This window comes from Sapajus apella, unplaced genomic scaffold (genome assembly GCF_009761245.1).
Source record: "Sapajus apella isolate SASKATOON/1434 unplaced genomic scaffold, GSC_monkey_1.0 scaffold76, whole genome shotgun sequence".
Lineage (NCBI taxonomy): Eukaryota > Metazoa > Chordata > Mammalia > Primates > Cebidae > Sapajus > Sapajus apella.
This window is the reverse complement of record NW_022437016.1, coordinates 8214807-8240461: the sequence shown is the minus strand read 5'-3', so window position 1 is coordinate 8240461 and position 25655 is coordinate 8214807. Positions and strand designations below refer to the sequence as shown.

Below are 25655 nucleotides of genomic sequence, written 5' to 3'. Positions count from 1 at the left end.
TCACTACAGTCTAATCTCTGCAAAAAAAACACCCACTTTTCTTGAGGGTCCCCAAGGCCTGCATTTTGTTATTTTTCACTTATCATCTAAACCAACCTTTTAGCCAAATCATACATACCTGATCACTACTGCTTTCCTAGAACACTTTCCTCATTTGTCTTCCAAGGAATTCTGCTCTCATAGTGATATGGGTTTGCTGTGTCCCCACCCAAATCTCATAGTGAGTTGTAACTCCCACAATTGCCATGTTTCGGGGAGGAACCTGGAGGGAGGTTACTGAATCATGGAGGCAGGTCTTTCCCATGCTGTTCTCGTGATGGTGAGTCTCAGGAGATCGGATGGTTTGGTTTTTTTTCTTATTAATACAGCATTTATTTGTATTTTCTCTGTCAAACCCTGAACCAATCACATTCCCCAGGCCGCCTGGGGAGGTACAGGGAAATAAACACACAGGGCCAACCACACACGGGATAAAGAACTACGGGAGGTAGAGATGGCACTGGTTTGGAAGCTGCAGCTAGAGACAAGTGCAGTAAGGGGGCGTGAGACTGCTAAGCTGCTGAGGCTCTCATCTGTCAGTGTCTCCAGACATTTTAGCACCACTGCAGACAGTGAACCGCTCAGTAGCTGGGAGGTGCTCTTGATCAAGGAGGGAGTGGAGACGAACTTGGAGCACGAGAATATTTTCAGGGGGTGAAGGGCTATGGTAGGAGAGCTGCTCCCAGTGCAGAGTAGATAGAGAGGGATGAAATCTGATAGTTTTTAAAACGGGGGTTTTTCTGCACAAGCACTCTTCTTTTGCCTGCGGCCATCCATGTAAGATAAGACGTGACTTGCTCCCCCTTGCCTTCTGCCATGATTGTGAGGCCTCCCCAGACATGTGGAACTGTAAGTCCATTAAACCTATTTTTCTTTTTTTTTTTTTTGAGACGGAGTTTCACTCATGTTACCCAGGCTGGAGTGCAATGGCGCGATCTCGGCTCACCGCAACCTCCGCCTCCTGGGTTCAGGCAATTCTCCTGCCTCAGCCTCCTGAGTAGCTGGGATTACAGGCACGCACCACCATGCCCAGCTAATGTTTTTGTATTTTTAGTAGAGACGGGGTTTCACCATGTTGACCAGGATGGTCTTGATCTCTTGACCTCGTGATCCACCCGCCTCGGCCTCCCAAAGTGCTGGGATTACAGGCTTGAGCCACCGCGCCCAGCCAAACCTATTTTTCTTCCCAGTTTCAGGTATGTCTTTATCAGCAGTGTCAAAATGAACTAAAACACTTAGGTTTTCTTACATCTCAGTAGTTATTTCTTGTTTTTTTTTTTTTCCTGCTGATTTCTATTCATCTCATCTGAATATTAAAGCACCCCAAGAACAAATTCTTATCATTCGTCTCTTCAGTATCTACATTCACATTGTGAGTGGTCTCATCTAATTCCACTGCTTTATTTTTTTTTTTTTCGAGACAGAGTTTCACTCTTGTCACCCAAGCTAGAGGGCAATGGCGCAATCTAGGCTCACTACAACCTCTGCCTCCCAGGCTCCAGCAATTCTCCTGCCTCACCCTCCTGAGTGGCTAGGATTATAGACTATACCACCATACCCAGCTATTTGTATTTTTAGTAGAGACAGGGTTTCACCATGTTAGCCGGGCTGGTCTCAAACTCCTGAACTCAGGTGACCTGCCTGCCTTGGCTTCCAAAAGTGATGGGATTACAGGCATGAGCCACTGCACCCAGCCATAATTTCATAGCTTTTAATAGCACGTAAATACTGTTGATGGCAATTTAAGTACATTCACAGATATATGCAACTACCAGAATCAATTTTGAAACATCTCCATTAACTCAAAAAGTAGCATAGGCTGGGCGCAGTGGCTTACGCCTGTAATCCCAACACTTTGGGAGGCCGAGACAGGCAGAATGCCTGAGGTCAGGAGTTCGAGACCAGCATGGCCAACACGGTGAAACCCTGTCTCTACTAAAAACATAAAATTTAGCCAGGCATGGTGGTGCATGCCTGTAATCCCAGCTACTTGAGAGGCTGAGGCAGGAAAATCACTTGAACCTGGGAGGTTGCACTGAATTGAGATCAAGTCACTGCACTCCAGCCTGGGAGACAGAGTGTGACTCCATCTCAAATAAAAAATTTTTTAATAAAAAAATTTTAAAAAGCAGCACAATATACCCTTAAGTATCACCTTTCTATTCTCCCCAGCCCCCCAACCAGCCCTAAGCAACCACTAATCTATTTTGTGTCTCTAAATATTTGCCTATTCTGAATATTTCATATTAATGAAATTATGTAATTTGCAGTCTTTTGTGACTGACCTGTAATTCAGCATAATGTTCTCAAGGTTCATCTGTGTTGTAGCATGTATCAGAATTCATGGCTTACTAATATTCCTTGCATACCACATTTTGTTTATCCATTCAGCAGTTGATGGTTTAGTCCTTTATATTTCCTAGAACTATTATTATCATAAATTCTCTCATTGCATGTTTTTTTATTTTTCACTTTTCTTGATAATCTTTTTCTTTTTAAGTAGAGAGAGGGTCTCCCTCTGTTGCCCAGGTAGGAGTGCAGTGGGTATGATCACAACTCACTGCAGCCTTGACCTCTCTGGCTCAAGCGATCCTTCCACCTCAGCCCCCCAAATAACTGGGACTACAAGCACATGCCACCATATCCAGCTAACTAAATTTTTTTTCTTGTAGAGATGGAGTCTCTGCATGTTGCCCAGGCTGTTCTCAAACTCCTAGGCTCAAGCGATCCTCCTGTCTCAGCCTCTCAAAGTGCTGGGATTACAGGCATGAGCCACTGTACCTGGCCCTAGCACAATGCTGAAGAGTGGTGGTGAATGCAGACCTCCTTGTCCTATTCTAAAACTTGGGGGGAAAAGAGTCCAGTCTTTTGCCATTAAGTATGACTTTACCTGTGAGCTCTTTGTAAATGTGCTTTATCAGGTTGAGAAGTTCCACTGTATTTCTAGTATGAGTTTTTCATTTCTTTTTGTCCTGAAAAGGTGTTGCTTTTTTGTCAAATGCTTCTTCTGCATCTACAGAGATGATCATGTAGGTTTTGCTTTTTATCCTATAGATATGGTGTATAATAATTTTCAGAAGTTAAACTAACCTTACATTCCTGGAATAACTCCCACTTGATCATGGTATGTAATCCTTTTTATATTTATATACCAGATTAATTCACTTTGCTAGTATTTTAAGGATTTTTGTGTCCATATGCATTAAAGACACTGGGTGCAGTTTCCCTTTGATGTCTTTGTCCGATTTTGGTAGCAGGGTAATGGTGTTCTCACAGAGTAAGTTGGAAAGTATTTCCTACTTTTCTATTGCAGGGGAGAGTTTGTGCAGAATAGATATTAATTCTTATTTAAGTATCTGGTAGAATTTAGCAGTACAGCCACCTGAGCCCATGGTTTTCTTTGGGGTACTTTTTTTTTTTTTATTACCAATTCAATCTCTTTGTTACAGATCTGGTCAGGCTATTTTATCGGTTTTGTCAGTGTCGCTCTACAAATTTGTCCATTTCGTCTAAATATCTGATTAGCACACATTCTAATATTCCTTTATAATTCTATATAATATTAGTAGTATTATCCCCTTTCGTTTATGATCTAGTAAATTGTGTCTTCCTTTTTTATGGTCAATCTAATTAAAGCTTCGTCAATTTTGTTGGTATTTTCAAAGAACTAATTTTTGGTTTCACTTATTTTTCTCTACTGCTCTTCTGTTTCAATAATTTCTGTTCTTTTATTTTCCTTCCTTCTGATTGTTTTAGTCTTAGTGTACCCTTCTTTTACTAGTGTCTTAAGGTGGAAGGTTAGGACATTAAGTTTAGGTCTTTCTTCTTTCTCAACATAGGCACTTAACGGCTACAAATTTCCCTAAGAACTGTTTAAGGAAAATCGTTTGAACCCGGGAGGTGGAGGTTGCAGTGAGCCGAGATGACGCCACTGCACTTCAGCCTGGGTGACAGAGAGAGACTCCATCTCAAAAAAAAAAAAAAAAAAGAACCGTTTAAGCTGTATTCCATAAGTCTTAGTATACTGTATTTGCATTCATTCAAGTATTTTTAATTCCCTTTTTGATTTCGTCTTTGACTTCTTATTCAGGAGTATGTTAATCTCCCCATTTTAGTAAATTTTCAGTTTTACTTCTGTTATTGATTTCTAGTCTCCTGCCATTATGGTTGGATTAATACTTTGGGGGCACTTGAAAAGACAAATACTCTGCTATTGTTGGGATGAGTGTTCTACAGAGATTTGTTAGCTCTAGTTGGTCAACGGTGTTATTCAAGCCTTCTATTTCCTTCTTGATCGGCCTAGTTGTCCCCTTCATTATTGAAAGCAGGGTATTATAATCTTCAACACATTTTTTTTCTTTTTAAATTAGACAGGGCCTTGCTATGTTGCCCAGGCTGGTCTCAAACTCCTGACCTCAAGCAATCCACCTGCCTTAGCCTCCCAAATTACAGGCGTATGCCACCACACCCGGCCAACAATTATTCTTGAATTGTCCATTTTCTCTTCATCTCTGTCAGTATTTTGGTGCTTGGCTATTAGGTATGTAACTGTCAGATGTCTGTGATGGACTGATCCTTCTAAGATTATAAAATGTCATTATTCATATATTATCTCTCATAAAATAGACTTATTTTATCTAAAATCACAATAGCCACTCCAACTTTTTGAGAGGAGTCACTCTGTCGCCCAAGCTGGAGTACAGTGGTGTGATCTCGGCTCACTGCAACCTCCACCTCCCTGGTTCAAGCAATTCCCTTACTTTAGTCTCCCGAGTAGCTGGGATTACAGGCACATGCCACCATGCCTAATTATTTTGTATTTTTAATAGAGATAGGGTCTCACCATGTTGGCCAGACTGGTCTTGAACTCCTGACCTCAGGCAATCCACCTGCCTCAGCCACCCAAAGTGCTGGGATTACAGGCATGAGCCACCATGCCCAGCCATGCTTTGTTGTAATTGCTGTTTGCATTACATTTTTCCATCCTTTTATTTTAAATCTATTTGTATCTCTAAATCTAAAGTATATCTTACAGACAGCATATAGTTGGATCATGTATTTTTATCCAATCTAACAGTATCTGCCCCTTTGATTATGTTGCTTAATCTATTTACACTTAATATTATTATTTATCTGGTTGGATTCAGGACTGCCAACTTTACCATTCTTTAGTTTGTCTCCTGTCTTTTTGTGCCTCTTTTATTGCTTTCTTTTGGGCTTAGTAAATATTTTCTAATACAGCAGTTACATTTCTTTAATGACTTTTTTCCACATGTTTTTTCCACATATGCAGTAATAAAAAGATTGGTAGTTCCTCTAGGAACTTACAATGTATTTTTTTTTTTTTAAGAGATGGGGTTTCACCATGTGGCCCAGGCTGGTCTTGAACTCCTGGGCTCAAGCAATCCACTCACTTCAGTCTCCCAAAGTGCTGGGACTACCCTTATCAAAAAAAAAAAAAAAATCTTTAAGTTCTGTTGGGCTTGAAACAATCTACATCTTAATTTATCAGAATAAGCATATGATTTATACTCAATTCCATTGAGAAATAGAAACATTGTTCATACATAGCTCTATACATCCTGCTTTTTGTGGTATTGTTATACATATTATATCTATAAATGTTAGAAGTCCAACAATATGCTGTCACAATTATTACTTTATATAATTTTATATATACCTTTAAAGAAGTTGAGAGAAGAACCAATGTATATTTACAGTTTTTGTTATATTAACCTTCTTATTTACCATTTCTGGTTTTCTTCATTTATTCTTATGAATTTGACTTACTATATGGAATTAGTTCCTAGCCCAGATCTGTACCTATTTTATCTCCTTTTTCCTATTACTGGCAAATATATTACATTTCCACATATAGGCCCAACAACATACTACATATATAGTATATAATACTGCAGTAAAATGCAGTAGGTATACTAAGGATACCTAGTATACTTAGGATACCTAGTATACTTTATGGGATACAGATTAAACAGTTCTTAGAGAAATTTATAGCTGTTAAGTGCCTATACAGATATACATGATAGACATACACAACATAAAAAAGAAGAAAAGGAGAAAATATGCATTTACAGTATCTTTTATTACTGGTGCTCTTTAATTTTTCACATGGATTAAAATCATTTAATTTGCTTTTAGCCTAAAGAACTTCCTTTAGTGTTTCTTGTAAAGTGGGTCTGCCAGCAGCAATTCTCTTGAGTTTTTACCTCAAAATACCTTTATTTCAAAGAACCTTCAGTTTTAAATAATAGCTCTGCTGGACTTAGAATCGTTGGTTAACAGTTTTTTGGTTTAAGTGCGTTGAATATGTTGTCCCATGTGAGGTTCTCTTGTAAGTGATGACTCACTTATCTCTTGCTGTTCTCAAGATATTTTCCTTGTCTTTGGTTTTTAGCATTTTTATCAAGATATGTCCCTTTGTGAATCTCTTTGCATCTATCCTACATGAAGTTCACTGAACTTCCTGGATGTATAAATTATTGTCTTTCGATAAATTTGGGACATTTTCAGGCATTATTACTTTAAATTTTTTTCTAGTAATTTCTCTTTCTCCTCTCCTTTTGATACTCCTATTACAAGCATGTTGGTACACTTAATAGTTTCCCATATTTTTCTGAGGCTGCTTTTTTCCTACATTTTTTTCTTAATGTTCTTTAATTTCTACTGATCTATTGTCAAGTTCATTAACTCTTTCTTTTGTCAGTTGAAATGTACTGCTGTGCCCCTCAAGTGAGTTTTGCATTTCAGTTACTATGATTTTCAATTCCAGAATTTCCATTTGGTTCTTTTAAAAATGATTTCTATCTCTTTACTAATATTCTGTTTCATGTGAAACTATCACCACACCTTCCTTTATTTCATTAAGCACGATTTCCTTTAGTTTGTTGAACATACTTATAATGGCTACCTTGAAAGCTCTGTTAAATCCAACCAGTCACTCTCACAGGCAATACCTATTGCTTGCTTTTTTTAACAGGATGCCTGGGTCATATTTTCTTGTTTCTCCGAATGTCTTACAATTTTCGGTTAGAAACTAGATACTTGATATAATATATTGTACCAACTCTAAGCACTGGTCTCCCCACTTCAAGATTTGTTATTGTTTATGCTTGTTTACTGGGTGACTGGCTAGTTGATTTTCGTAGATTCCATTGTCCTACCCCCAATGTTAAGCCTCCGGTGTTGGTCCTCACAGAGCTCAGACTTCAGATTGCTCACTGTCACCTTGGGATGAGAGGTGTGGGCAGGGCTCTTCCTGACTCTTGGTTTCTCTGACCACATCTAGCTTGTTAAATTCCACTAATTGCTGTCTGATTGCTGTAATGATTTCAACAATGCACTACAGTATAAACTGCTCCACAGTGTAAGTCAATCAAACTTGGGTTTCTTTGAAGTGAAAGTTCCAGAGGTTAAGGGTTAAGATTTGTTTTGACCCTTGGTGATGTCCTCCCAGCTGTGTCTTTCCCTAGTTTTCTCAGGCAAATTAGCACGTCTACAGTCAAGCCTAAATGTTCAATCTACCAGTCTTCCTCCAATTACCTTTCACCACAACCTCCACTGGTTTTTAGAGTAACCTTAGGCTTATGCTTTTCTAGGCTCTGTCGTGAATGAAGCCCATTCCTTTAAGAAGACTGCTTTATGGCCAACGTTTCCCTGCAGGTAAAATCTCTGAGACATGGCTTTGGAGCTGGAAGTTGGACGACGACACACTGGGATGTAACTGAGTGACACCCCAGGGTTAGCTATTGCGCCCAAAGTAAATTCTCTGTCCCAAGAGCAGGGGCTGGGCAGAAAAACAAAGCCCCCACCTCTTAGTCACAGTTGGCCAGAAACAGGCATGGGGAAGCAGGATGAGAAATACAGGTATCTTGCTCCTGCTCTGGAAGACAGCCCAGAATGAGAGCTGGTGGGGGACAGGGATTCTTGTCTTCTTCACTGCATCAATATGAAAAGAAGTTACCATCTCTCTCAGCTGGGATACAGTAAGGAAAGGGCAGGTCTTGTTACCAATAACAGGTTCTTGTCGTTCTGACCAAATTGTAGTAAATTTTCTTGAATAAATGTTTTTTCATTTGCTGTATTTCCTTTAAAACACTTTCAGAGATCTTAAATGTATTATTTTTATAGTTGTCACCACTTTTGCTGGAGAGTAGGACATGCTGTCATCCTACAAGTCTCTCTTAACCAGCAAGCTTTTAAAAATACAAATTAGATTATGATCCCACTCAAAACTCTCCAAAACTTCCACTCACTTTTTATTATTTTTTTTAACAAAGCCCCAAACTTCCTACTAAGCTCCACAGGGTTCTACACAATCCATCCCATGCCCATTACTGCATTTCATCCTTTACAGCTTTTTACTTTCAACCTCTGTCCTAGTGAGGGTGTTTCTCCTCGTGGTCTTTCAATTTGCTGCTCCCACTAGAAAGTTCTTTTCCCAGATTTTTCCATGGCCCTTTTCCTCATTTCATTTGGGCCTCACCTTAAATGTCATCTCAAGACCTTCTCTAAAATAGTAGTTGTCAGTCACTCTTTAACTGATTTTAAGTTTTACTGTTTTTTATTTATTACTCTATACATTTATGAGCAGGCGTAAGGATTTTTTCTCTTTTGAGACAGGATCTCACTCTGTCACCCAGGGTGTGATCATGGTTCACTGCGGCCTCTACCGCATGCCCGCAATTGATTCTTCCACTTAAGCCTCCCAAGCAGTGGGGACTAAAGGTGTGCACCACCACACCTGGCTTTTTTGTAGAAATGGGGTTTTGCCATGTTCCCCAGACTGGTCTCCAACTCCTGGGCTCAAGTGATCTGCCTGCCAAAACCTCCCAAAGTGCTGGGATTACAGGTGTGAGCCAGAGCACCTAACAAGTTTTCAAAATTTTGACAAAAATTTTTAAAGGTCAAAGAACAAGCATGTTGTTTACTCTTTAACCACATAATCCTGTTTTGTTATTCTTCACAGCACCTAAATTTACTTGATGTATTTATTTTCTTATTTGCTTAGTCTATTTCCCCCATTAGAATTAAAGCTCTAGAAGAGCAAGGAGCTTTGCCTGTGTTGTTCACCACTATATCCCCAATACTTACAACAATACTTAGCACACAGTCATTACTTAGTAAACATTTGTTGCATGAAAAGATGTAAACAGGAGTTAAAATATTTTTAAACCTACTTATATTTTAAATGACTTTAACAGATAATCTGTTTTTATTTACATCAATAACGAGTAGAATAAAAACAAAGCATTGGATAAGAAGTAACAGTGGCTGAGAAATTATAAGCAAATGGAAGTGTGAGTCGCCAGGTGTTTAAAGTTGTTTCAGTAATCCTAAAACTCATTTTTATAAATAGTACCTTTGACCTGCCAGTGCCCTTACATTATGTAAACCAGGACCAAACAAAATCAGAACTTGTAATTCAATGGAAAAGTGGAAACAATACTAAAATGATAAATGTTTATACTATAACCACTAGTTTTGACACTTAGGGGTACTGAAAATTTTAGGGAAAGCTAATCGGAATGAAAATTTTTAATCAACTACAAATGACTCACTAAGTGCAAATAAAATTCTTTAACATTAAAGAAAAAGAAGTATATTACTTCTATGTTCTCACTTTCCTCCCATACCCCTTTTCTCTTAAGAACAAGTTTTGCAATGGGCTTACAAAAGCTAAGCAAAACAAACAGGTTATGGAGTTTTACCTTGAGTCCTGTTTTCTCATCATCACTTCCATTATTTGTAGATGGTGTCTCATCTCCTTGCCTGGAAACCAATACAAAATCTTCACTATTAAGAGTAGATACTGAGTCTGAGGAGACACTGATTTTTCCAACAGAAGCCTTGTCATCCATAACTCAAGAATGAGGCTCAACACATGAATGATTAAATATTTTTTAATGCCTGAAAAACAAAACCATAAAGATACTTATATAGAACGTCTGCCAGATACTCAATTTTACTCTAATCTTACACAACATATATGGAAATTTTTGTAAATGCTTCAAAAACATTTTCCTAAGACTTTCACTACTTATACCTTACTTTTTTTTCAATTCCAGATAATAAAAAAATTTCATGCTATTCAGGGCCAAGATATTTCAGACTTCAAAACTAAATAAATAAAACATATTCCCTTCAGAATAACCCTAACTACCTACAGGGATTTCTTTGGCCTATATTGCAATTTGAGTCTTAGCCTCCAAAAATAATTAAGTACTCACCTTCTGTTTTCTATCCTCTAATTTTTAAAGTTGTAAACGAAATGGAAAGCACTTAGTTATTATAAGAGCACAATAAGGTTGTCCTAGCATTATTGATACTTAAATTTAAAATATTGCCGGGCGCGGTGGCTCAAGCCTGTAATCCCAGCACTTTGGGAGGCCGAGGCGGGTGGATCACGAGGTCAAGAGATCGAGACCATCCTGGTCAACATGGTGAAACCCCGTCTCTACTAAAAACTACAAAAAAAAAATTAGCTGGGCATGGTGGCGCGTGCCTGTAGTCCCAGCTACTCAGGAGGCTGAGGCAGGAGAATTGCCTGAACCCAGGAGGCGGAGGTTGCGGTGAGCCGAGATCGCGCCATTGCACTCCAGCCTGGGTAACAAGAGCGAAACTCCGTCTCCAAAAAAAAACAAAAACAAAAAAAAATAAAATATTAACATGGTTTTAACAGGCCAAATTTTACATTAACACCCAACATAAATCAATTCAAGGCAGTTAAATTTTAGTATAAATTCTAGAGCTGGGAAATACTTTATACAGCAAGAAATGAGAAGTTTATTAAAAACTGCATCTTCCTACATCACAGTTAGGAACTCAGCTCAATATGAACATTACCCAAATAAGAGTTTCATACCAAAAATTCCCAACAAAAAGTATAAAGATGTACCACATATTAAAATTCATTCAATTGTTTATTGACTTGTGGAATAAAACTTAAACTCACCTATCATTTTAAAACCTAGTTCTGCAAACTTTGTGACAATGTTTCATTTGGTTGTCAAAACATCAACAAAACAATATAACATTATACTCAGAGTTTTTAACTAACAAAAGTAGCTATGGCTCCATGTTCATCTAGTAACTCAAAGATGTAAGGCTCTAAAAGTCTGTTTAATTTCTCTGACTGAGAAGTCTTGATTTATGCTTTGAATTTTTAATTATTGACTACATATTTATTGAGCATACACCAGGTGTCAAACATGATTTTCTCCTAAAAAGCCCACATATAAACACCTGGCAGCAGAAATTACACAATCCCTAAGTATTATAGTTAGAAGTAAACTTAGAAGTCTAAAATCAAGTTGATGGCACAGTAAAAAGAAGGGGAAAAAAAAAAACTTACAAATCAATACTGTTAGATAAATAAATGGCAACCCCAAGAGAAGGTCATTTAACCAGTTAATGGCATGGCACAGCTAAGGCTAGAATCCTGGACTCTCTGCTGCCTTTTATTTAAGCTAATTTCTCTGCTTAACAGCTATTACACATCTCAGTAAGACCAAATCTAAATGCATAGTGTGGCATTAAAAAACACTTCAAATTGTTGAAAACTTCAAAGAAAAACGTTTTACTTAATCCATTCAATGAATACTTGAGTGATTAATGTATAAAGAACAAGCTATAGTAAACAAAAGAAAATAGATCCTTGCCCCAAAGGAGTTACAGTTTAGTAGAGAGTAGAGGCAAATTGTACCTAAAAGTACTGATTTAGGGTAAAGAAAACTATGGGAATATGTTGGGAGAGGGACTAACTTAGACTTTGCTATGGAGATACACTTTATACCTTTAGATATACACCCTCACAGGATTCTCTTCCTGAAGTGGTTTCCTCACTTCTGTACTTGATCAGCTCCAACTCATCACTCATGATGTAAAACCTTCCTCTTAGCAGTCTTCTCAGTCCACTTGTCTGTTCTCACCTCAGAATCAAATGAACTGCTTCCCTTATATCTGTTCCTACAGCATTTTACATTTGATTTTTCTACAGTATCTATTATGTTGTGTTATAATTTAATGGTGAGTGCCTCTTAATTGTCACATCTCTATTTCACAAATGAGGAAATTAATACTTAGAGAGATGGTGTAACTTGTTCAATGTAATGTGGTTAGAGTCAAAGCCAAAAGTTAAACCCAGTTACCTAACTCCAAAGACACTACTCTTTCCATTAGATTGTGAAGGTTTTTCAATGCCACAAATTTGGGCCTTGTCCCAAAACACTCAGTATTGCGTAAAGGAGTCTTTTTTTTTTAGAGTTTGTACTTTAAGAGAGGTTTCATGCTCAATTAATTAAGTCTTTTATCCACCTTTTATAATGTGATTAACAGTTGGATGGCAGAGGGCCTGGGAAAAGTAGTCTAAAGCTCTGGTCTCAGAGACACTAACAACTTTGTATAATCCTACTCTGGACTCAAAAACAATATACTTTGGTAATTACACTAAGGAACTGAGAATATTTGGCAAGCTCAAAGTTCCACCTACTTTCTTTGAGAAGGTGATAGGAGAATACGCTTTATAAAATACTTCATTATTTGTTTTGGCAACCGAAAGTAACTGAATCACTCAGCAGGAATGAGGTTTATCAAAACACTAAGTAGTACGGGAAAAATTATACAATAAGATTCCTTTTCTCTGGCCTCCATGGACAGAAGTGAAGAGGGAATAGTCCATCAGCTCCACAAACATAGATAAAACCACCCATTCCCTGGCCTCCATAATGAAGAGGTACCCCAGAATTTGCTGTACTTCTGGCAAATTCTAGACATTCACAACCTCTGTCTCAAGACCATAGGGATTTGTTTTTAATCCCTACTTATATCAGTTATCATAAGACATCCCCTACTCTGATTCTTCATCCTTCAGATTTTAATTCTAATTCCCATTGACAACAAAGTACCAAAATTCCTCCCCCAAACACCCTGCAGTCACCCAGCTTCTACATAGCACCTATAGCTTGACATTCATTTTAGTAATCCATTTTTAAATATAATGTAAACTAGAACCTAAGGTTCACAAGGGCAGGGGTTTTTGCATTTGACTAAGTGTTGGATCCCTAGCACCTGAAATAATGCCTGGCACATAGCAGGTGCTCAACTATTTGTTAAAGAGGCAGGATAAACAGCAAATAAAAATGGAAAAGAGCAAAAGCCACCCAAGGAAAATGTAAGGCCACCTTTTATATACAGAGGTCATATTCGTGATGCTGAAGCACACCATTAGGAGTTAAGGAAAACCTAAGTTAAAATACCAGTTCTACTACTAATAGTATGAGCTTGTCATGCTGAGCCTCAGCTTCCATAGATACATAGCTCAATCTCATAGAGCTACTGTAAAAATTACTACGGACTATACATAAAACATTTAACAATATACAAAGAACATTATAAGCACCCAATAGTTACAGCTTTTCAAAAACTAACTTTAAATTCAAAAAAATTTAACAGATACTAACTGATTTAAGTAATCCAAATTAAATACTTCATACTACCTCTACGTCTTGGCCTATGTCTACAGCACCTGTATGAGTTAATTTGGTTGTTAGGAAACATATCACTGAGGAAAAAAAACACATTTCCTAATTTCACATTCTAAGCTGTTAATATCTAAATAAAAGCAAAATAATACTTCGAATAAAAATGCTTTATGTATCACAAAAAGTAATAAAATGTACACTTTTTTTTTTGAGATGGAGCTTCACCCTGTCGCCCAGTCTGGAGTACAATGGTACAATCGCAGCTCACTGCAACCTCCACCTCCCAGGTTCCAGTGATTCTCCTGCCTCAGCTTTCCGAGTACTGGGATTACAGGCATGCGCTACCATGGCTGGCTAATTTTTTGTATCATTAGTAGAGATGGGGTTTCACCATGTTGGCTAAGCTAGTCTCGAACTCCTGACTTCATGATCCCCCTGCTTTGGCCTCCCAAAGTGCTGGGATTACAGGCATGAGCTACCTCGCCTGGCCAAATATACACATTTTTATCTCATTTTGTCATCCTAATCATTCAGTAAGATAGCCCATTTAAAATAAGATAACATACATATGAATGGCCTGGTACTTGGTAGGCAGGCACTCACAGTTTGTCGCCTTTTATAGAAATGATGAGCCTAGACCCTTGTAACAAGTTCAATTGCCAACAGAGCAGGTTGGTGGACACAAGTTCAAGGATGCTTCCTTCTCTACTTCTGAGACAGGGTCTTGCTGTGTTGCCCAGGCTGGAGTGCAGTAGTATGATCCTAGCTCACTGCAGCCTTGATCTCCCAGCTCAGATGATCCTCCTACCTTTACCTCCTGAGTAGCTGGGACCAGATGTATGTGCAACCATGCCCAGCTAATTAAAAAAAAAAAAAAAATTCTCAGCTATCCAAAGAGTGCTGGGATTACAGGCATAAGCCACCATATCTGGCTTTACCTCTCTTTTAAAAAAGTCAAGTCACTTGAGGTGACAGACAATTTTGTTCACTTATACAGCCTCCTGCATCACACCCAAAAGTTCAATTATGCTTTATTTTCATTACTTTTATTCTTACAGAGACATTAAAGATCACTAGAGATTTTTATTGAAAATTAGTCCCATATGCCAAAACTCTATGAACTTTTTGCCTAAAGTCACTGTTCTGTGACATAAGTGCCAATTTTATGCTCAATTATGTACCACAGCATAAAATGCATCTCAATATTGCTGAATAAACATTCACATTTAGCCAGCAGCAGTGGCTCGTGCCTGCTATCCCTACAACTTGTGAGGCTGAGGTGGGAGGATTGCCTGAGGCCAGGATTTCAAGACCAGCTTGGGCAATATGGTTAGATCCCATCTCTAAAATAAGATATTTAAAAATTAGCCAAATGTGGTGGTGTGTGCCTGTAGAACCATCTACCTGGGAGGCTGAGACAGGGACCTGCTTGAGCCCAGGAATTACAGTCTGCAGAGAACTATGATGGAGCCTCTGCACTCCAGCTAAAGTGACAAAGTGAGACCCCATCTCAAAAAAGAAAAAAGATTCACATTCATTCTCAATCTCCTCTTAAGCACTCTAGTTAATGGAGTGAAATGGAAACAACTGGCCATGATTAAATCTCTTTTAAGAGTCCTTTGAAGGAAGTCGGTTCCTGAATAATCAGTGTTTATTTTTTAAAAACTTGAACTTTTTTTGTGAGACAGAGTACTAACAGATAGTTGTATTGTTTCTAGTTAACATCTGAGAAGTAACCAACAGTGACATGCAGTGGCATGGGTTTGCTAACATGCAATTAACAGAGGCAAAACCACCTCCCAATAAGTGACCTACCTAGCTTAATAAGAGGTGTGGGTGATACTCATAATTGAACCTGACATTCTTGAGACAAAATGTGCTAGTGCCTAGTCCAAAGCTTGGTTAACCTTTATTTCTTTGGTTTTCTTGAGATTTTCTTTTTGAAAGAATAGTATTAATGCCTCCACCTCTACCACTTCAATGGAACGCCCCACTCTTCTAAACAGTCCCTCTCAAAAATACAACCCCCTTACTTCTCTCTTTCATTAAAAACCATCAATACTACAAAATTTCAAAACCCAAAGAATTATTTCAGTTCTCATCTTACCTGCTGAAGTAAATGAAAATGCTGGCCATTTTCTTATTCTGAAAACTCTTATCGTTTTGCATCCATTGCCTACCTCTATCTTAGTTCTTTTAGGTTCCTCTTCTATTTTTAAAATTACATCACTGTCCTTCTTTTCCCTGGCTATCTCATTAGCTAATATAGTTACAGCTTTCTATTGTATGCTGATAATACTCTAGCACTATCTTTTCTCTTGAATTCCACATGGGTATTTGTATTATATTTTTTCTTCTATTCAGTATCAAGAGTCTGTTACGTTGCCAGACACTAGGTACAGTGTTATGGTGAGGAATAAAAGATACTCCTTACCTTTGACAGGCTTATAGTGGTAGAGAAAACAGACTAGTAAGCAGGTAATTATAAAATAGTGCTTGTTATAATAGAGGTCTGTAAAGGGTGTTATGAGAATACAGAGCAGGGTTCTACTACATGTGTCTTATGGTCATCTCAAAACCAATTCCTTGCATCCAAAACTAAACCATTTAACCCCCACATGTCAGCGAACTCTTCTTCCTAGATTATCTATCCTGGGTTCTCTAACCTGGTTAACAGCCACAGATTCAAAACAACATCCAAAAAACAAAAACAATCACAAGAAACCAAACCAAAATAAATCTTGCCTCCTCCCTTTCTTACTCTCCCTTGGAATAATGGATTTTAGTTCTAAAACCTAGCCCGATCTATTTCTTCTTCACCATCCCTCACGTCATTGACTTTAATTTTATTCCCTTTCTACCTGGCTATAACAAGTCTTTCATTCTAGACTCTCTCTAGCCATTATTTAGCCCCCAAAGTTAATTTCTGAAACTTACATCTGATCATATATCCTGCCCCTCGCCGTTCCTCAAAACTTTTTATTGCTCCTGACTGAAAATACAATAAAATCCCAAATCCTTATATTATTGAGTTCTTCAAAATCTGGAGCCAATTTCCATTCTAGTCTTATCTTCTTCTGTCAAACCACAACATACATACAAATATGTCACTCATGTTAATGCTTTCAAGCTTTTTCATATGCTGCTTGCTCAGCTGAATGTCTTTTTGTTTTACCAATCAGTCTTTCACCACCAACAGCAAACTAATGATACAATCAAGTATTCAACCTCCCTCTTTCCCTTCTGCAGTGTTCATTAGTTTCTTCTAGGGCTCCTCAATCTTTTTCGTTTTCAGTTCTATCACAGAATTATACCATTTACCACACAGTAAAATAATATCAACACTTATTTTCCATTTTTTTTTTTTTTTGAGACAGTCTTGCCTTCTTGCCCAGACTGGAGTGCAATGATGTGATCTCGGCTCACTGCAACCTCTGCCTCCCAGGTTCAAGCAATTCTCCTGTCTCAAGCCTTCTGAGTAGATGAGATTACAGGTGCCCACCACCATGCCCTGTTAATTTTTGTATTTTTAGTAAGACACGGTTTTGCCATGTTGGCCAGGCTGATCTCCAACTCCTGACCTCAGGTAATCAACCCGCCTTGGCTTCCCAAAGTGCTGGGATTATAAGCGTGAGCCACCGTACCTGGCCCAACACTTTTCTACTCCACTATATTGATCAATTCATTCATTCCAGAAGCAATTACTGACTATAAACCACTATGTCAAATGCTGGGAATATAATGGGCACAAACGGTCTCCCTGAACTACTTGTGGACAGGGCTCTTATGTTTTATTCATATTAATTTCATATCCTTACTTACTGGCAGTGTTCAATAAATTTGGTTGAATATACTTCATTGCTGTTTAGTAGGGTCTAAGTAATATGAGGAAGATAAATGACAAACATGCTACACTACATACATGTATTGTGGATGTGGACAGGGATGATGATTAAAATGAACAGACTTCAACTATCCTTGGGTGTACCTGACTGACTCTTCATCAAATCCCTAACTGTCATGACCAAAAAACAGGTAAACAACACAGTCACAAAAGAAGATACCTTGGGTTCCCTTTGGACCAAACACTAATCACTTCCCTCTCAATCCCCATCACTTTTGTTGCTCAACCACTGAAGAAATGGGTACAGTTTTGGGGAATCTTAAGCGAGATGATTGCTAAATCTAAAGACAAAACAATACTTATTACTTCTTGAGTGTCAATTATATGCCCAAAATGGTACCAAGAAGTTTTACATGCATTATTACTAATCTACACAGTAACCTTGCCAGATGGGTATTAACTTCAAATGACAGACAAACTGAGGCTTGGGCAGGTTGAGTAACTTGCTTAAGTTCACAGAGAAAATTGTTGGAACTTGATCCTAACCCAGGCATCTAGGTGTCTCTGTCCTTTTCTGGACTGCACCTCTTTCCTTCTTGATATACTTATCTCCATCCTCTCCCCATTCCAGTCTATCCTCTATGCTGCTCAGAGTTGTACCCTTCTAAAACACAGATCTGGTAAGTTTACTCTCTGTTCAGAAAAGAACAAGACAGGAAGCAGCAAAAGAATCAAGTCTGAAAGACGCTGTAGCAGGACAATTCCTGTGGCTGTGTAACTCTTTAAAATTAAACAAGCAAGCCGGGCGCGGTGGCTCAAGCCTGTAACCCCAGCACTTTGGGAGGCTAAGGCGGGTGGATCACGAGGTCAAGAGATTGAGACCATCCTGGTCAACAAGGTGAAACCCCGTCTCTACTACAAATACAAAACATTAGCTGGGCATGGTGGGGCGTGCCTGTAATCCCAGCTACTCAGGAGGTTGAGGCAGGAGAAGTGCCTGAACCCAGGAGGCGGAGGTTTCGGTGAGCCGAGATCGCGCCATTGCACTCCAGCCTAGGTAACAAGAGTGAAACTCCGTCTCAAAACAAACAAACAAACAAACAAACAAAAAAAAAAAAAAAAAGAAATTAAACAAGCAGAGTACAAAAAAGCTATAAAAATCACATTGTGTTAGTCTCAACACGTGTGTGTGTGTGTGTGTCTTCCTGGCTCTGAACTTTGTTTCGCTGCACTGGTTTTCAAGTGAATCTCGCACAGCCTATCCCTGGAAAGGGTGGGACAAATCTAGCAAAACTCAACAGAACACCATCTCTTCTTTATAAAAACAAATTCCTTTCCACCACAACTAACTGCTAAACAATAGATCTCTTTGTTTTATTTCTGACTCTGAATTTTGGAGCTATTTCTTTGAATTATTTTAGTGAGCTAAGAGAACCATAATAATTTAAGCTTTCTGATTAATTGCAGGTTAGCTTAAAAAACCAAAACCAAAAGAATCAACCCAATCATCTTGGGCCTACTTGCACTTAAAGGCAAGAAAAACTAGCTTACCTAAAACTCACTCTTAGGCAAATCTGAACCTACCAAAACTGTCAGAATTTACTTCTTTAAACTATTAAATCACTTTTAGTTCAATTCTAGATTAACTAAAAAAGATATCTGAATTAAACAAATATGAGAAATTGTAAAACAAAATAAAACTTTTAAAAATCTTTTTTATGGCTGGGCACCATGGCTCACACCTGTAACCCCAGCACTTTGGGAGGCCTCTATTAAAATACAAAAATTAGCTGGATGTGGTGGCACACACCTGTAGTCCCAGCTACTTGGGAGGCTGAGGCAGGAGAATTGCTTGAACCTGGGAAGCAGAGTTTGCAGTGAGCCGAGATCACGCTACTGCACTCCAGCCTGACTACCGAGCTAGACTTTGTCTAAAAACAAACAAACAAAAATCTTTTTTATGGCCGGGCACAGTGGCTCACCCCTATAATCCCAGCACTTTGGGAGGCCAAGGCGGGCAGATCACCTGAGGTCAGGAGTTCGAGACCAGCCTGGCCAACGTGGCAAAACCCCGTCTCTACCAAAAGTACAAAAATTAGCCGGGTGTGGTGGCGGGCGTCTGTAATCCCAGACTGAGGCAGAAGAATTGCCTGAACCCAGGAGGTGGAGACTGCAGTGAGCCGAGATTACACCACTGCACTCCAGCCTGGGCGATAAAAGCAAAACTCCATCTCAAAAAAAAAAAAAAAAAAAAAATCTTGCAATTTATAATTTTTTTGCATTGTGGTTAAGTATACGTAACACAAACATTGCCATCTTAGCCACAGAAGTATACAATTCTGTGTCATTAAGTACATTCTCATTGTCATGCAACCATCACCATCATCTATCCTTAGAACATTTCCTTTCTTCCCCAAATGAAACTCGGTGCCCATTAACACTAACTCCCTATTCTCCCCCTCCTTCAGAAACCACTATTCTACTTTCTGTCTCTAAGAATTTGACTACTCTAAGTGCATCAAATAAGCAGTGGAATTACCTATCATTTTGTAACTGGTTTATTTAGTATGATGTCTTCAAGGTTTATTCATACTGTAGCATGTGTCAGAATTTCCTTCCTTAAGGCTAAATACTATTTCATTGTATGTATACCTCATTTATCCTTCAATAAAAGTTTCAAAATAATTATAACTTATATGATCTTTAAAGGGGGGGAATATCAGGTACTTTCTATTCCAGTTCTGTGAGGTAGACTTAAGTAGCTCCATATTTAAAAATGGAGTTTCTGAGCATAAGCTACTTGATCACTCTGAGAAAACATACTCTGATTAAGTAGCGTATCCTCAGACATATATACTAAGGAAGTACAAGATGGGATATCCATGTTTTTCTGATCCCAAAATTCATACTCTCCCTACTATATCATATTTCATACTTCTAATGAAAAGTACAAGAGGTAAGAAGTAGGGATGAAATGTGCATACAACAATTCATTTAACTCCGTTAATTATGAGTGTAATAATGTTGACACCTGAAAAAATAAAATCTTGCAAGTGGTTTTCCCATGTTCCTGTGGATATTTCAGGAAACAAACTTCAATATTTTCCAGAACTCTACATATGCTGGCTTGATGCCATTTCAACACAATATCTGTGAAACTAAATATTTAAATTGTTAGTTATTTGGATGCCATGTCCACAATAGAAACTATCCCTGGGAACACAGGGAAAGTTAGCTTAATGTTAATGTACTACTCATTCACAAGGTCAGATTATATGCCTGACCTTGCCAGTACAGATTTTGAAAATCGTTGTCTTTACTTTTTCTAAACAGATTTCTAAAGTATAATTTACATTAGCACTTAATAAATATAAAAATATGAATTTTTTAAGCAATGCAGGGTTAGCCAAAGACTTTTCCACTTTTTAGGAAATTAATCATTATAGTTCCTTCTCATCTACAATTAAGAAAATGAATCTATTCCCCTCAGAATATGCATCTGTTTGCACTTAGACCTAAAACATATTATTCACTTCTCTTTAATCTACATGAATTTAATGCTAAGCAGGCAAATGATTCAGTAGATGATCAAAGTCTAAGATAAATGCAGAAATATAATTTGTGTTTTCTATGACCTGTTTGATTTTCAGGGGAATGCATGTAGGCAAACCATGAATGTCTGGCAGAAGATACACGTTTTCTGTGCCGTCCAGTATGCTGTCTCTTACTACCCTTGATGACATTTAAAATATATTCCCAAAGCTAGTCTGAAGGTAGTGAGTTATCTCAATTGATTGCTCATAGTCAGTTACAGAACAAACTCCTTGTTCTACTCTTTTTCCCCTTCTCGCTACTGCACTTGACTAGTCTTAGAGAATAAAATATATTCCCAAAGAAGGATTCTGCATATCAATTCCTTAACTGATAAAAGGTCACCCTCAGAAAATGGAGAAAAAAAATATAAACCATAGGTTGTTGGTTATAGTTACCAAAATGTATAAATAAGGGAAAAAGGGACAAAGTTTTAAAACAGACGAATTGTTGTTAAGCTTTGACTTAGTAACATTATGTTAAAGTTACCACAGAAATTTATTTGTTAATGTACCTTAAGAAATGCCAGATTTAGGTACAGAGAAAAATTTATTCCACAAAGACTTACAGAACCGAATGAATAGTAGTTTGTAACACAAATGCTGATGCAACCTTAACAGAAAATATTTAACAACTGTGCAATAATTTTTGGAGGTACATAATTAAGAAGACATATTTCTCATACTTTACAGCCAAGGTAATACATACTATTTAATGCTGGGCAGGAGCTTAAAAGTAGGTTTAGGGCTTTATTTTACTCTATAGCGATCAGAAAAAGGGATTTTGGGGGGAAATTAGGACTTACAGAGCTCTACTCTGATAGAAAACAATCTTCAAAAAATTCTCATTGATGAGTGCCTCAGAATATTATGGCTGATATGGAAAGAGGAGGGAAACTTGCAAGCCAAATTCTGTAAGCTAATATGTTCAAGACTTGACACTTCCATATTTGGTCAGTCTTTGCACATGAAGAGAAACAAGGCTGTTAGGGTCAACGTGAATGGTTACAATGTAAGCTTAAATGTCTATCCAATATTGTTTTGACTTACAAGTTTCTGAGGAAGAATAATGATCTCAGGATCAATACAAAACAGAGGGGTGAGGGTGGTAGGGATGACTAGGTAACTGGTTTATGCTAAAGAAAAGCAACAGCTGTGATGTTTTTACATGGTGTTTTTTTCAGGTATACCCAGGGGCATCAAGTCCTCAGCCTTGAATTTATTACCGTTGAGATATAACTATGGAAAATCAGTAAAACAAGGCACTACATACAAAGCACTAAAATGTCATGCCAAACTGCTTTACGTATATTAAATTAGCACTTCTTAAATATTTGAGTTCTATCTCCAAGGATTATAAACTATAGGAACGATCCCTGAGTCTCCCTAAAAACAGATTATTTAAGAGTTTTGTCACTTTGGGAGGCCAAGGTGAGAGGATTGCTTGAGGCCAGGTGTTTGATAACAGCCTGGGGCACATAGTGAAACTCAGTCTCTACAAACAACAGCAAAATTAACTGGGTGTGGTGACATGTTGCACCCAAGCTCAAAATTAACTGCATATTGCAGCCTCTCAAACAGCTACAGTCCTAGCTACTTGGGAGGCTGAAGCAGGAGGATCACTGGTGCCTTTAAGTTCAAGGCTGAGGTGAACTACGCTAGCACTACTGCACTCCAGCTTGGGAAACAGAACAAGACCCTATCTCTTAAAAAAAAAAAAAAAAGTATTGCATTCATTTATTCTACATGCTTGAGAAATCTAGTATCTGATTATATTGAAATTACAAAGATAACATTATGGGCAGGCCTATGTCAGAACCTTAGCAAACCAGTGTTTTTACAAAGATATTCAACTGTAGCACTGATTTAAACTATTTTCTGAAACCTGTATTCAAAGGTTCCTTGTTAAAACTACTGGGAAATAATGAGACCTCCAAAGCAGGCTTTCCTTTAGCTGGAAATACAATGAATAAAAAACAAAGACCTTCACAAGGTCAGGAGTTCAAGACCAGCCTGACCAACATGGTGAAACCCTATCTCTACTAAAAATACAAAAATTAGCCCGGCGTGGTGGCACGGGCCTGTAATTCCAGCTACTCAGGAAGCTGAGGCAGAAGAATTGCTTGAGCCCAGGAGGCGGAGGTTGCAGCGAGCCAAGATTGCACCACTGCACTCCAGCCTGGGCAACAGGCCAAGACTCCATCTCAAAAAAATAAAACAAAAAAACAAGACTTCTTTAAAAGAAGTTGGGCTACAAAGTTCAGTTATTAATACACTGTGTGAAAAACCATGTCCCCTCATTTAGATAATGTGAATACACTTCTCTCAATATGCAGAAAAGGTAGGAAACAGGTGTCTCTGTTCCCACTACATTACTATTTAACACTTGTAAACTGCAAACAAAATACTATGCCAAAAATGCCAAAATGCACATAGCTGATAAGTTAACTTTCCAAACCAATACATATCTGTTAATGTCAATGAGTTAACTGTAAACTGAATTATAACACTGAAACAATTAAAACAAAGTGTGGCTTTAATTTTAATTAAAACAAAGTGTGGCTTTCATTTCACAGCTCACTGCAGTCTTGAACTCAACTCAAGGGGTCCTCCCACCTCAGACTCCCAGTGTTGGGATTACAAGCATGAACCAACTCACACCACTAATATTTCAACTTTAATTATAAATCTAACAATATCTCCAATTAAAGTGACATATAACATGTGAATTTTAAATGTTACCAATACATACAAATCAATCATGAATTTTTTTTTTTTTTTTTTTTTTTTTTTTTGAGACACAGTCTCACTCTGTCACCTAGGCTGGAGTGCAGTGGCCTGATCTCGGTTCACTGCAACCTCCGCCTCTGGGATTCAAGCGATTCTTCTGCCTCAGCGACAGGAGTAGCTGGGACTACAGGCACCCGCCACCATACCTAGCTAATTTTTGTATTTTTAGTAGAGATGAGGTTTCACCATATTGGCTAGGCTGGTCTCGAACTCCTGACCTTGTCATCCGCCCACCTCAGCCTTCCAAAGCGTTTAGATTACAGGCGTGAGCCACTGTGCCTGGCCCCTATTTTCAGTTTTTGTAAGAAAGCGCTAGTTAAGTCTTCAATACATATTAAATAGCACCTTATACAAACTTGAATTAAGGCAACAGGTCCTTCGTTTAAAAAAAAAAAAAAAAGTTAGATGTGCCTTCCTTGGTACTTAAGCTTCCTCCGTTTAAACAAAACAAAAAACAAACAAACAAAAAAAGTTAGATATGTCCTCCTTGGTACTTAAACTTTCTTCCCCAACTACTTTTCAAACATCAGTTTAATGTTACAAACACAATTCCATTCACCTTCCATTCTTTTGTCTTTTTTTTTCTGAAACGAAAACAGTTGGAAACTCACACTCACTATGTACTTAACTACACCAGGCACATGTTTGTTGATTTGAATGGAAATATCAAAGGAACTGATAAAGAGCCAACAAGTCAAAAGATCTCAAATTCAAGTTGGAACATGGTTTTAAACTAACGGAGCACTAGTAGCGGGAACACTAGTAGCATGATCACTCAACACGATCTCTTAGGACATTTGTTTCCAAAAAAGAGAATTCTCGAGTAACCAAAGGTATGGAGATGCGTGAAACTCAGGAGCAGGTAATAACCAGTCTGGATGTAAGAAGAGTAGGGACCAAAGTACTACCAGGCAATGGACAGCGAACTCCTGGAAGTCTGGAGGTTATCCTTTGGCTCAACACGTAAAACCCTTAATTAAGGGTGCGGATAATCAAAAGACTCAGCAATGAGGTACTGGGCAGATGCTTCAAGGAAATGAGAAAGACAGGGATGCCAAGGACACTTTAATTGCAGACGGGGAAATGAGACAGAAAGACCAACCTGAGATGGCAAAGTGACAGTGAAGGCTATCAAGTCTTTGAAATTTAGGCGCAGCCCAAGCCAGCGAGGCCCAAGCCAGCTCATGTCACAGATACAGGCCTAGTGGGCAATGGGGAGAAACTGAGGCGGAGGGAGCGGCCGGATTCCCAAAAACGACCAAGCCTAAAATTAAAGTCAAGACACAAACTGGCTTTGCTGGCGGACCACAGGGAGAGCCAAATACGCCAGACTCGGAAGACCGGCACCCACCCAGACAGGGGGAACCGGTTTGGACAGGGGCTCCCACAGCAGCCCAGCCTGCGCATGCGCCCTCTCCCCTCCGTCGCAGCTCCCCCTCCCCCCAATCACGGCTCCCCTCAGAACTCGGCCCGTCGAGGGAGCTGAGCGCAGCACCACTGGCCCGGCCCTGCAGGAAAAGACAGCTTGGCTACCCGCAGGGGCTGTCAGAAAATACCCCTGGGGTTGGTAGGTAGGAGGGTGGGAGGAGGAGGAGGGAAAACGCGGCCCTACCCGACCCGCCGTCTCCTCCTCCGCCGCCCGCCGCTCGCCGTCCCGGAGGCTCCGCCGCCTGGGCCTCCCCAGCCGCCCCAGCCGCCCTGTCCCCGCCCCCCTACCCCCTTACTCACGTGAGAGCGACTTCTTCCGCCCTCCGCCCAGCCTCCTGCCTCGTCTCATAGGTCCGCGACCATGACGAGCGACTCTATTGGCCCAATACGGGGAAGCGAGGCGGGGCTTCCTCTTCTCCGAGCCCCACCTGGGCCTTCAGCCCGCCTCAGGACTGTGCGCCTGCG

At 39.0% G+C, this 25655-nt stretch overlaps 1 protein-coding gene across 5 annotated transcripts in view; it reads right to left on the bottom strand.

Annotated features, from left to right (window-relative positions):
* The window catches only part of RABGAP1 (RAB GTPase activating protein 1), a 172820-nt gene that overhangs the window by 137542 nt on the left and 9623 nt on the right, over nucleotides 1–25655 (bottom strand). For 2 of the 5 annotated variants that reach the window (XM_032251610.1, XM_032251608.1), the window contains exon 3: nucleotides 9768–9966. In XM_032251610.1, coding sequence (XP_032107501.1) covers nucleotides 9768–9917 — 150 coding nt within the window. In that variant the 5' untranslated portion in view covers nucleotides 9918–9966. Of the gene's footprint in view, nucleotides 1–9767; nucleotides 9971–25374; nucleotides 25469–25655 lie in introns of those variants that run through there. The other 3 variants (XM_032251609.1, XM_032251611.1, XM_032251612.1) reach the window with 3 other exon arrangements.